We start from the raw sequence: 13,660 nt of genomic DNA, 5'->3' as shown, positions 1-13,660 counted from the left end.
GCTAGCTGTACATAACATCCACCAAAGTCTAAACATCTGTGCTGTCTTGATACCTATCTACCTTTACATGAGCTTTTCCTATTGCTTTTCAAGGAATGCACAAATGCCACGTTAAATGGCACTTACAAAATATCATTTTTCATTAGAAACGTCCCCTGAATTTTCCCCAAATACAAGAAATACGAAATCATTTCATATTCATATTCATTGAATTCTATTTTTATTCCCTACAAGAAAAACAGATGCTAAGATCCAAAGAAACCCCAGTGACATGTAACCATAGCTGTTGGTACTACCTGAGATGCTTTATTCACAATGTTAATAACAGAGACATAATCTTAAAGATATCAGCATTCATTTGACTGAAATTCTTCCTCCTCCAGGGACCCGAGATGCTTTGGTGCACTATAACCCTGGAAAAAGTAAAAGCAGTGGATCCAATACAAGATTTTTGTTAGTATGCAACTACCAAAAGAGTTGACTCGTACTCTCCTGCTCCAAGCCACTCAGTAGCAGCTCAAGGGAAGTAGCTCACAGCAGGGTCTCTCACTCACAGAATTTTATCCATTGTTAGTGGTGTCGTGGCTAGCCCCAGAATCACCAAAAATGTCCACATGTGCTACTTTCGTAGCTTTATGTTGGTGATTGCCTATCTATCTTTGTTTTATGTTTGGACAATAAATGGAGGTAACAGCCACAGATACATTAGTTTTCAGACTACAAATATATTAGTTTCAAGCCTTATGAATACTCCTATCCCTTGTAAACCCTTAAAAGACTAGGGGTACAGATTGACAAATTATGCATTGTTGGACCATATTCATTAGACAGAAATCTAAACTCGTAGGTCTGTCTATGCATAATCCTAATTTCAGCCGTTCAAAAGTCTTGTAGGCCATAAAGGAAAGTCTACTGGAAAAGGAATAATTAACAAATCCAGAGCAGAAAGAGCACAAACTCACATAAATTAAGAGATATAACGCATTCTCCTTACCTCTACATTAAAGTTCATACTGCATTTTTGGAGTCAAATTGCCAGTATGATGTTGAGAGATATTTTTAAGAGAATTGCTAGACTTTTTGTTTCTCAACTTCCTCCCATGATGATACTTCACCACAGAGAACATGTGTTTATTTTACCATAGGAGAGCACTAAGACTGAAGCAATGTTATGCTGTACTCAGAAGGGAGTCTTTAGAACCCAAGACAAACAAGCTGACATTCAGCCTTTGATAGAAACTCATAATGTGCCTGCATAATATGAATAATATTCTCACCTTCTACAAGCAGAAAACAAAGTTAAAAAATTAAGGGATTCACCTAAAGCTAAAAAAATGAGAAAGGATCTGTGTAGAGGCCTCCAGTAAGGTACACTGAGAACTGACTAAACCTACCTATCCAGTCTTATGAGAGTCTTATCTATCTATCTGTCTGTCTGTCTGTCTATCTATCTATCACCTATCTGCCTACCTACGTATCTACCTATCTGTCAGATTCAGGCTTCAGATTATAGTATATTTCTTGGGTAACAGGATCTGTGCATCACTGAATACTGTATCACCAGATCTACTAACAAATGGAAGACAATAAAGACAACAACGGATTGCCCACAAATGTTAAGCCAACTAAGTTCACTATATATTGGGGAAAGATTTTCCCTACTATGAAAGATGGCACTAATTTGATTAAACTACTTAATCTTGAAATTCAAATGATTGTATCTGTATAGTATAGTTACCAGTGAAGCAAAGTGAAATACCAGGGCCAACTAATCATCAGTGTAATGCAATAGGCTGCACTGATTATGCCACAGATCCTTTCATTGCAGAGCTATGAAGACATGAGATATGCCTAAAACGTTTCTGCAAGCAGCAAGAAGTTTTGTATCTAGAAAAAGAATGAACACTCCTAGGACGCACACTGCAGATAGAAGTCTGAATTTTCTCTGGGCATCTTCCGTTTTACACACTGAAAAAAAAATCCATGCTGACTTACAATGAATATTGTCTAAGGCGTTAAGACAACCCAAAACACTAAGGTATTCTCAGATAATATAATACCTGCTAAGTCTTAATTAGTTACAGAAAAAAACGGAAAGAAACAAAGCTCCGAGCTCATGTACCTTGCCTAGCCATTTGAAAAGTACTTAAATGCAATAATAATTGAAAATTAAGTTTCCACTACTGTTCAACTCCCTGCTGTGAGCAACTATGCTCCACGTGCTTCCTGTTTTCTCTGTTACCTTGACATTAGAGGTACAGATCCTGTATTTGATAAAGACCCTGCAAGAGAAGTGCTCGAACAAGTCAAACTGCAAAGGGCATGCCGCAGGCAAAATCCCACCTATAACTCCTGCTGGCAGACCAGTTGATGTACTTGCCCTTTATTCAGGGCTGTGCTTAAACCCACAGATTGCTGCACAATGCACAACTATATCTATCATTACTATAGCAGTCTTTACAATAAATTTACTCCACAAATAAATAACATATGATAGTGAATGTTTCTGAAATAAATAGGTTATCAGAGTTGATTTACTTTGGTTTTTATATTTATTTTATATTTTATATTTACAAATCCTCTGAATATTTTAGTTTATAAAATGTCATGTAGACATTTTATCTTATTTAAATATTGCTCAATACTTAGTATTAATTCTTAAGAATTATTCTTAGTTAGAATAAAGATTTAATTTAAAATTTATCTGCTGCTTAAACTCCTAAAACACTTGCACATACACAAATGCATATTCAAAACTGGTGTTATTAGCAGTTTTCAATATGCCGCTGAGTGTTCAAGTCTACACTTATAGCAATAACCTTTTCTCATGTCTTGAAATTCCAACAGCCTATTTAAATCCCATTGAGATATTTATCATATTAATGCATATTAAACTCTACAACTGCAGTAAACTCATAGAAGATTAAAATCTGATCACTGTTGCACAGCCAAAGCTTAAAAGTACTATAAATACAACTATTAACCTGTGTATACAGAAGGTGGTATGACGAAGGCTCTGAAGAATGAAGCATGATTTGCAGCACAAATTTCCAACATGAAACCCGTGCACAAAAGCACTCTGAGGAATAGTGCAGTGATCAAATCTTTCAGCCTGCACTAAGTTGTTAATCGGAACTTCATTTTTATTAACTCTTGCTTTCCATACCTGAATGGCATACATTCAATGATCTGTCATGTAACAGAATGCTGTATGAAATACAAAGCATCTTTGAATTGGCGAACTAGGTTTTAGAGAAGTAAACTTTCAAATATAACATTACCACATTATTTTAAAAATACAGGTACAAATTCTATGGAGCTACACAGGATTTAAAGATAATTTCTTTGATAATCTTCTCATTTCTGGCATTCTTTTCTGAAATACAGGGTTTCCTACTTCTGAAAGTAGTTAAGAAGAGCCAAAAAGTGAAATATAACAAAAGTAGATGATACTTTTAGCAAAGCTGACTTACCAGGGAACTTACAGAACTTACCAGCTGACTTACAAGGGAACCAGCCTACTCGAGAGCTCTCAAATACATATGGCTTTTCTAGAATGAATCTCCTTAATACACTGTTATTTTCAGACAGTACTGATAACAGCTTAACTTGAGGAGAGCATTCTCATAAGTAACAGCCAGAGAATGAAAATGCAGACAAATAGTTTTGTTTCAATTTTTAAATAGGATTAAAACCAACCAAACAATAAATCTCCAACATAGCGCAAATTACAGCTTTTGAAATTAAAATGACCTCACACAGCCAGAAAGGTGCAGCACTGCTGAAATTTGATAGCTATAAGCCAGAAGAAGAAATGTTGGAATATGTACAGCTAAAATTTGCATAATAAAATAATCACCTTTAATATGGAAAAGTCTATCTGAGAACAGCAATTACAACACACTTATGAAGAAGAGATTGCACTAAGATATTAGTTGCTTGCCATGAAGGAATGTACAGTTATTTTTATTTAGGGATAACAACAATACAACTCATAGCAGCGCGTTGCTATCAGCGTACACTATCATCTTAATAACTACAAAAGACAAAAAGTAGACCAAAAAACAGAAAAGCTCACCACTTCTTCATGCCTGCATTTTCTCACATTAATTCCATTAATCTGTTATTAAAAAGATAAAGAGAAGACTTACTCTACATTTCATAAGTATAGATTTCATTTCACTTTTCTAGAAAAATATGAACAAACGAACTTGCAATTTTACTCACCTGTAGAATTGCATCTCCTATAAAGAGCAAACCTGAAAGTTCCGCTGAAAACAGAAAGCATATTTTTCACTCATTCTGTACAAAACATCCTACATTTCATGTATGTGTACATATATTCCTATTTAATTTAATGTTTTTACATAATCTTTTAAAAATTTAAACAAAAACTGCATAAAAAAACCTCAACATACGAGATCCAAATAAATTATTCGGATTTTTTTTTAAATTCCAAAATACTGGCATATCGGTGTCACAATGAAAGAGTCTACCCAGCCCAAGTACAAGACTATGAAACATCTTCCATCAGTCAGTAGCATCTTCCAGGCCATTATGGTGAGGTATGGAATATTCTTCTGAATAGAAAATGACTGCAGGACTAAGTCCTATGTGCCTGTGAGAGACTGTTTCTTACAAACTCTGAGGAAAAAGCAACGTGGAGACTCCAGAGCCACTTATGAATTACAAGTATAACATGTAAGCTTTTACCAAAGATACTTTAAATCCTGCATCCTTGATAAACTCGGTGGAGTATTCATGCTGGGTAATACTTTATATGCTGAAGAGCTAGACAATAAGTGTATTGTACAAAATAACCAGCCAAACTGAATTTGATTTTTAAAACAAAGCTATATCCTATTCCAAGGGAATATTCCCTATTCCAAGGGAATTTACAAAATCTAGTTCTACAGTTGCAATTTTTAAATATTGTGCTGTTACAGAGCTATCTAATGCAAATATACTATATAAATACACAAGAAATATAACAAAGATTAATTGTCTATAAAGAAATAAATAACCCCTAACATGAGAACTAAGGAATGTTAAGAGATTTTATGGGATTATTTATCTATAGTATTTCAAAACATCACAGAAGAAGCTGTCTAGAAAAGACTAGAGTTGGTCTTGATCCAAAAACTTTACTTATTTACATGAGTTCTAAAACTGGAATCAATATTGACATAGATTACGATACTCAAGTATGTGTTTGAAGGACTGGTCTTATTAGCTACATGTAACAAAGGATGCTTAAATTATTGGAGGATAAACATTCTGATTTAAGAATTGCATTAAATGTCACATTCTTGTTTAGACGTCCATAGAAAGAGCTGGAGTCAACTGGGAGGGCAGAACCAAGCCTGCAGAGCTTTGAGGTACAGGTTCTGGGTCAAACAGCAAATTTTTCTGTCAAAGATCCTTAGTACATATACATGGCATGATACTTCCTACACCCCAAGACAACAGTCTCCTACACAAGAGATGTCCCTCAAAACTAGCTTCTAAAAATCAGCAGTATTTTTATTGAAAGCAGTAATGGAGATTATAGCTCAGGTAGGTATTGAGGTTAGAAATAACGCATCAGCTACGGTGGCAAAAAAATAATGACAAAAATAAAAGAAAACTGTGCGCTTTTCTGTGCTCAATTAAACTTAAGTTTATCTTTCATATTTTTTTCCTGCAGTGCTTAATAGCATTTTAATAGCTAATGTAGGTAATATATGTCACATTATTATGTATTACATACTTATATGTTTACTGAAAAGAACAGAGTCACAAGTATAACTTCTTAAGGTTAATGTTATTGCCTTCCCTAGGGGCTCATTCCATGCTACTCTGTAGCCTCCCTACATAGAACTTCCACATCTGCCTTTCAGGGTTGTCTTTCAGTTCTCAATACGCTGATTCCCCTGTACCTCTCTTTATGTGCGTGGGAGAATATGAGGTTTTTTTATGCTGGCAGATTTTAATTGTACAGAAGCAGCATCCTAGAATTATTGCATTACAGACGGAGGGAAATGCTTCCAAGTTTATGTTTCTGACCTTAGACAAATGTACACAAATACACACAAACACAACAGAGATATTAAATACACCATACTGATTCACAACCTTCATCTATCATCACTGCACACATCATGAACTGCTTAACCATTACCCACCTTCCTAGTATGTATTATATCATTCCCATAATTTCAAAATATTGCCAGTTAAAAACAATACAGAGATTCAGCACCAGCCCTGCTACTAAAAATAAGTATGGTTAAGACCTTATGCAGCACCAGTTTTGCTATGTATGAGCTGCTGCAAAGCACCTAATTTTAAAATAACATAGGGGTATTATCAAGGTTCTGCCATTACCCACCCCTGTCTGAGTACTACCCTACTAACCAGTATAAAAAGACATGCATTCTCTTGTGTTACCAGGCTTTAATGGCCAAACATCCAATCTGCTTCAGCTTCCTGGCAACAACCATTTGGAAATAAAAGCCACAAAATCATTAACTTCTGTTCAATTTATTAAAAATTTTTATTTTCTAAATACCTTCCTATTTCTCTCCCTAAAAATAATGCTTTACAATAACTTTCTTTGAAAAAATATCACGTTGAATACCATTTACAAAATATTCCAAATACAAAATCCGTACGTCTTCAGAGAACGGTTCAGAGGAAGAGAGCGAGCATAATGGTATAGAGGGAGAAATGGTACACCAAGAGCATTTGTTTAACACCTCCTGAAGAACCTCAAGACTTAATTGCACTTTGCTTTAAGGAGCACGTCAAAACACAGTGTACTAATCTGACACCCACCTCTTTGTTCTTTGGAAATCTTAGAAATGACCACTGGAATATTATGTTCTGCTCCACCCTGAAAACAGAATAAATGGCAATCTTGTCAGTCACTGGAAATATCTTTTTGCTTAAAATTATTTTGCCCTTTCTCTAACTGCAGTTTTCAGAGAGACTTAGAAAATAACTCTGTTTCTGCTTTTCTTCTTTTTTTTTTTAAATAAATATTTGATTGTGATTAATTCCTTATTGCCTCTCATAAAGAACTTCTCAGTTGCCATCATCAGCTCAGGAAGTGACTTTAATGTTGTTCAAAAGTCTACAAGACTTGAAGAAAATAGACATCAGTTTCTGTGAATTCTGGAGAGCTCAGTGTATGAAGTGGTGTCCTGCCAAAGCAAAATGGCCATCGCACTACAATGGCAGCCACACCGTGACCACACATGTGTTTCATGCTGGCAAGAAACAGGTAAACAAAAGCCCAAGAAAAGCAAATTTGGACTTTTCATCTCAAAAGCAGCCTTTGTTTGTTTCTGTCTCTGCCATACAAGCACAAAGAGTGAGCAAAGCAGTGCGATAAGCAACAAGGAACAGAAAAGAAACACTAAAAAATGGAACAGTAGGTGTTCATTAAATGGGGGGAAATAAAGGAAAGCTGGATGGTAATTCAACAGTGCAACAGCAATTCAATGCTGTTGATTCATTCAATTTATCCTGTTGGGACTGGAAACGTTCACGGTGCTTAAGAACAAAGTGTTAAAAAGAAACCTTAAATAAAAAAGGAAACTCAAAGGAAAAGAAAAACAAATATACACAGAGACACAAATATTTTTTCTTCAATACAGAACATCAAAATCTAAGCCTGAATGCAACCTTTAGAAATTCATATCATCAGAAATGACAGTCCGCCACACTGTAATTTTGCCTAGGAATTCTGGTTAAGAGTTTGCTGAGTCCTCTTCAGAAGCCAGATTTCTCTTTGGAAACAATGGCTTTCTTAGGTCCAGGCATTCAGTGTCGGGGTGTGGAAAGGACTGACATGGGTTATTTTCATGGTCTAAGGAACAGCACATATCCCTTCTTCATGCAATAACCAATTGTCTGAAACTGAACAGACTCCTGTGCTCAACAGCTATTTCTGTTATGGAATAAAGATGAATTTCCTGTGAAATCACAGAATTTCAAATTAGTCATAGGAGGTGTAGCCTGCTATTGTAAGAAATAAAAATTCAAAATGGGAAAGAGAAAATAGCTGAACCACCTATCTATACCCAGTCATCGTTAGCAATTTACAGCAAGCTAAAAAAGCTGTATATATTCTGCAACATCTTGTTGAATGCTACTTCAGATTAAGGCTTCAACCTTGCACCTGCATCCTCCATATCTGATTCTCTGTCCTGCAGAAGGAAAAGTGTATGCGTGTCTAAATTCTGGTTTTATAGGTTCAAGAGATACGCTACTGAAGAAACCTCTAGGAACAGAGGCCGCTTTTCCATCATTTTAAATTTTCCCTCCCTCTAGTGTGGACGTGTTGTTATAAACTCAGACCAGAGGAGGGAATAAAAATATGTCAAGTAATGGTGTTGAAGTCTTAACTGCTCAGACATCTATGAGACTAACACTGATCTTTGTAATGCAAATTTTCTTTGTCATTTTCCTTAAGCAGGCAAAGACATTAGACAATGTAGGGGACATTTTTATTTTATACTAACAGGCAACATTTATTCCACTAACGAAAATGGGCCTGTTTGTTTTAGCTTTAAGGTCTAGTGGTACAATATGGCTCATGTCTATGAGGATAAACTATCTTCCCAACTGAAAAAGGGTGACTTTATACATTTTGGCTATAGGAAGCAGTCTATGTAAAGCTCTGAACCGTGTTCATGGACTCTCTTAGAAAATACTAGTCGGTGTAAGCCAAAACTGTGACAGGATTTTTGCCGGCAATTAAATAATATGGACAATAATGTGCCAATGTTAATTGGCACTTTTAAACTTTTCCTTTCAATAGAATAGCGTAGCTGGAACCAAATGCCACTCCCAAAATGCATTCAACACCAAATTCTGCAAGTACACAAGCCTTTAAAGATGAAAAGATATTTTTTTTTAAGCTAAAAGCCAGATGATTCATCTATTAATTAAAGGTTTCTAGACTTTTTATTATTTTTTTTGTCATTGTTTCAATTTGAAACACAGGGAAAATGTGTTAATAAAAAAAAAGCACAGAATGAATGAAGAGGAAGAGAATCATCTAAGTATGTAAGTGTGAGCAGGAGAGGTGCACACGCTTGCTTTAGAGATTTTTTTTGATCAAGTCAAACTGAAAAGTTAACCCAAATCTCAGCAGATCTGCGATGCTGTTCATCATTTAAAAAGAATAATCAAAACAGAGGCAGGAAAATGGCACTGTACAGAGTTCTGGTAGCCAGCACTCTGGCTGTAACTGAAAACCTTAATTTATTTAATCAACTATCAATTTTATTGCCTATGTCCACAGGAACACTACATTCCAATTACTGAGAAACATGATGTTCTTTCAGAAGTCATACACTTTGCAGCTTCTTGTGTCAAATCTCTGCATCTCAGACTTTTCAGAGATGTGATAAATAAATACTACACAATACATCAATTTCTACATCTAACTCTATGGCTATTCTTTCACACACAAAGGCTTATTACTGAGGGTTCTAAAGGGGCTTCAGAAATTAGAAAATAATTCCTTCTGAAGATTGTAAAACAGATCAGTTCTGCTTCAAATTCAATCACACTTTTACCATTAACTTCAGTAAAATGAAGTACAGCAAAACACAAACCAGGTGGGTTTTTTTTTGTTCTTTAAAACCTTCAAAGAGTGGATTATAAGAAATTTTTTAAAGGGCTTAAGTTCGGATCATGTGTAAAAATCAATCTCACAAACAGGGTTTTTTTAAGCGGTTAGCTGAATCTCTGCTATTTACAAATACAGTTGGAGCACCCAGGTTATGACAGAAGAGAGTTCTCCTCATAGACAAGGCACCGAAAGATCACAGAATCATAGAATGTGTTGGGTTGGAAGGGACCTTTAAAGGTCATCTAGTCCAACCCCCCTGCAGTCAGCAGGGACATCTTCAACTAGATTGGGTTGCTCAGAGCCTCATCAAGCCTGGCTTTGAATGTCTCCAGGGATGGGGCCTCCACCACCTCTCTGGGCACCCTGTTCTGGTGTCTCACCACCTTCATTGTAAAGAACTTCTTCCTCGTGTCTAATCTAAACCTACCCTGCTCTAGTTTAAAACCATTGCCCCGCATCCTATCACTACATGCCTTTGCAAACAGCCCCTCCCCAGCTTTCTTGTAGGCCTCCTTCAGGTACTGGAAGGCTGCTACAAGGTCTCCCTGGAGCCTTCTCTTCTCCAGGCTGAACAACCCCACCTCTCTCAGCCTGTCTTCATAGGAGAGGTGCTCCAGCGCTCTGATCATCTTTGTGGCCCTCCTCTGGACCTGCTCCAACAGGTCCATGTCCTTCTTATGTTGGGGGTTCCAGAGCTGGACACAGTACTCCAGGTGGGGTCTCACGAGAGCAGAGCAGAGGGGGAGAATCACCTCTCTGGATCTGCTGGCCACACTGCTTTTGATGCAGCCCAGGATGCAACTGGCCTTCTGGGCTGCAAGCACACATTGTTGACTCATGTCCAGCTTTTCATCCACCAGTACCACCAAGTCCTTTTCCACAGGCCTGCTCTCTATCACATTATCCCCCAGCCTGTATTGATAACGAGGATTGTCCCAACCCAAGTGCTGGACCTTGCACTTGGCCTTGTTGAACTTCATGAGGTTACTAGATAACTAGACTCTTATTTTGGAATCATTTACATTTTGACCAACCGTCCAGAATACTTAAATTGGGATAGGACACTTCCAAAATTTACTCAAGAGAAAGTTAAAAGGTGACTTGATCACATGAGATTTCTGATAGCAAATGGGTGTTCAAGTTAGCAGAAAAAAAGCATGATAGTGCCCTAGAGCTGAATGCCAAAACTAGAAAAATTGCACAAGCAAATATTTTAAAGTGGAGGTCATTAATCATTGTACTTCTATAACTCCCACCTCAGATAAACTGCATCTTCTGATATACACCACTGACAGAAAGTAAGTCCTCAGAAAAACCCTTAAATTAATATGAGAGTAGCAAGACAACAGGAACTACTGTAGCATGTGAGGTTGTGGGAGATTGAGTTACTGAAACAAGGAGGAAAGGCCTCAATCCTCCTCACTCCTACAGGGTGACTTGTAGACTTCTACTTTTAGGGACTATAGCAAAAAAATTACTTTTCTATTTAAAACTAGCAATGAACATAAGTCCTTTATCAAAGTTCAGGAATCTTACAAAACAAAGCAAAACAAAACAATCCAAAGTAACAAACTGTTATGCAGAATTTATGCAGCTTCACCATTCCACTACTTAGATTAATTTCGATAAAAATTTATATGAATTAAAATAAACCTAGAAAACATATTTAAAGAAAATAATTTAATTTAAAGCCTTTATTTCTAAATTTTATTGCAATTGCTTCTAATACACTTGATATAGTTTTTTATTGTTATTTTTTCTATTGAAACAGGATGAAGAGAAGAGAAGAGAAGAGAAGAGAAGAGAAGAGAAGAGAAGAGAAGAGAAGAGAAGAGAAGAGAAGAGAAGAGAAGAGAAGAGAAGAGATTTTCTCTTAGCTGAATACACAATCTTTTTTCGCACTTTTAAATACTTTGGAACTTCCAAAAATTTTCTTCAGAACAATGGATATCTTGCTCTAAAAATTTAAGAATATATTGCTCCACTAATTTAAGAAAGACCATTGCACGCTCACATTTAATTTATATTTCTCAATGATATTTTATTTTATATATATAAATATTTATAAATATAAATATTACCTAAGTAATGTGATCTTAAGCTTGTCAGCAATTTTAATTCTAAAAGATAACCCATTGTAATGTATAACTAAAAAATCAATTTTAGTCACCCTTGATGAGATTTGTTCTCCAAACCTCAAAAGTCCTTAGTGTAACCAGTTATTTCTTAGCACCAGCTAAATAAAACCTTGTTCACCCATATACTTGATTTTGCACTGACATACATTACTTCATCATTATTCAGTGAACTGTAACCTATAATGATATTGGAGGAAAATAACTTGTGTGCTGCTGACTAAACTCATGAGAAACTTTGGCCACAAAATAGCAATTAGTTTTCCTTGAATACAGGTCTGTAGTGGGTCAACAAGATAACAGCAAGTGTACCAAGACATATTTTAAGAACTAGTATTTCTATTCAGCAATATTCTTATCAATGACAACACAAACGCACATTAATCCCTCTTCTGAGTCACTTCTTATAAGGTCAGTACTAGCAGATGTTCACAGGGAAGTCTATGCTTTCACTTTATATGCATAATTTAAGCCTCTTTGCATTCATGTGAAGTACACTTCACTTTTTCCATTACTATCTTGAGCCTGAGGACTGCTGTGTTTAGCAGATAAAATTAATGTTGTGTTGTCTACAGTGAGATTCAAAGCCAAGGTAAGGTTTTCAAAATCATAGATTATGATGACAAAAATTATTATCCCTTCTTCCCTCTCCTCATCCCTCCCTCCCTCAAAAAGGATCACCTACACTTACTTATTTTCTTAAATCTTACTGAAGAAAGCAAAAATATGGTAACATGATAAATTGCTGCCTTTGCTTGATCTACAACAAAATAAACAATATGAGAAAGCAATAACACTTTCTGTCCTACTAATGAATTGCAGTGAATTAATGTGATATTCTTTGTAGGAGAATTGATGATGAACTTATTGGCTGTTCCATGTGCCTGCCACTGAAATTTAGCATTCATTAATAACCACTTAAATTAGAGTGCTGTTGAACAAAAGTACAGTCTGTGCAGTTGCAAACACTTTTCAGCTCTCATATCAAATCTTATTACAGAGTTGTTCAGCTTAGATCTTAAGGGAATGATCTTTCCATTGCCTTCCGTTCCATAGGGCAGTGTAGTTGCTGGCAGCCTACTGTGGCAGTATCTAACATCCTAGAATATGTTTGCTCTCTTATTTCTAATCCCTAAAATATAGTTTGTTCTCATTAAAGGTAAAATTAACTATATACAAAGACACTTTGCGTAACATGGAATAATATACCAAAAAAATCATCCTACCTTTATACTCAATCCAAATCCTCCTACAGTCTGTCTTCTAATTGTTACTGTTCTTTCCTGGGAAAAAAATAAATCAAGTTTTGTTAAATTTAATGTTTTCTGCCATATATATTTACACTTCAATAAGTTGTTTCTTTGCTTCCATCCTACAGTGATTTTTCTCATTTTAATAGACTTTTGAGTTCCTGAATGTGAAAATCCCATTAAACCTATGCTGCAGAGGAAAAAGACAAAGTCTGGGAGAAAAGCAGAGGTCTTGCCTCAGACAAAAAGTCATTTGCTCAATTTAGATCATACTAGCAAGTACTGCAATGCAATATGAACAGAACTGTAGAGTTTAACAGTTAGGACATAACACACGCATTTCAGAGGTCTTAACCTTGACCTGTCCTAAATTGGTCCCATATGCAGATTGAGCACTACATGTACGTAAACTGCCCTCCTGTAGCACATTTTCCAATTAGTTTCATCCAAAAGGAATACAGCTTGTGTACTCCAAGACCACTCAGTGATGTGAGACAAAGCATGGTAAAGTGCACATGACTCAGAAATTCATTTCAAAGCACAGTCCTGATCCAAATTAAAAATGTGATACAAACACAGCTACTGTTGACCTCAGAGCTATGGTTTAAAAATCATAACCAATGATTTAAAAGGTTTTCTTACAGACAGAATTA

At 35.9% G+C, this 13,660-nt stretch overlaps 1 protein-coding gene across 2 annotated transcripts in view; it reads right to left on the bottom strand.

Moving 5' to 3' along the window:
- SNTG1 (syntrophin gamma 1) overlaps window positions 1-13,660 on the bottom strand; it is a 357,236-nt gene that overhangs the window by 136,357 nt on the left and 207,219 nt on the right. Inside the window, exons 4-7 of one of the 2 annotated variants that reach the window (XM_063326847.1) lie at window positions 12,984-13,040; window positions 6,814-6,871; window positions 4,228-4,271; window positions 4,079-4,120 (exon numbers count right to left, since the gene is read on the bottom strand). In XM_063326847.1, coding sequence (XP_063182917.1) covers window positions 4,079-4,120; window positions 4,228-4,271; window positions 6,814-6,871; window positions 12,984-13,040 — 201 coding nt within the window. The remainder of the gene's footprint in view (window positions 1-4,078; window positions 4,121-4,227; window positions 4,272-6,813; window positions 6,872-12,983; window positions 13,041-13,660) is intronic. The other variant, XM_063326848.1, reaches the window with a different exon arrangement.

This window comes from Chroicocephalus ridibundus, chromosome 2 (genome assembly GCF_963924245.1).
Source record: "Chroicocephalus ridibundus chromosome 2, bChrRid1.1, whole genome shotgun sequence".
Classification (NCBI taxonomy): Eukaryota; Metazoa; Chordata; class Aves; order Charadriiformes; family Laridae; genus Chroicocephalus; species Chroicocephalus ridibundus.
The sequence above is the reverse complement of the archived record's forward strand: the minus strand, read 5'-3'. Positions and strand labels throughout refer to the sequence as shown.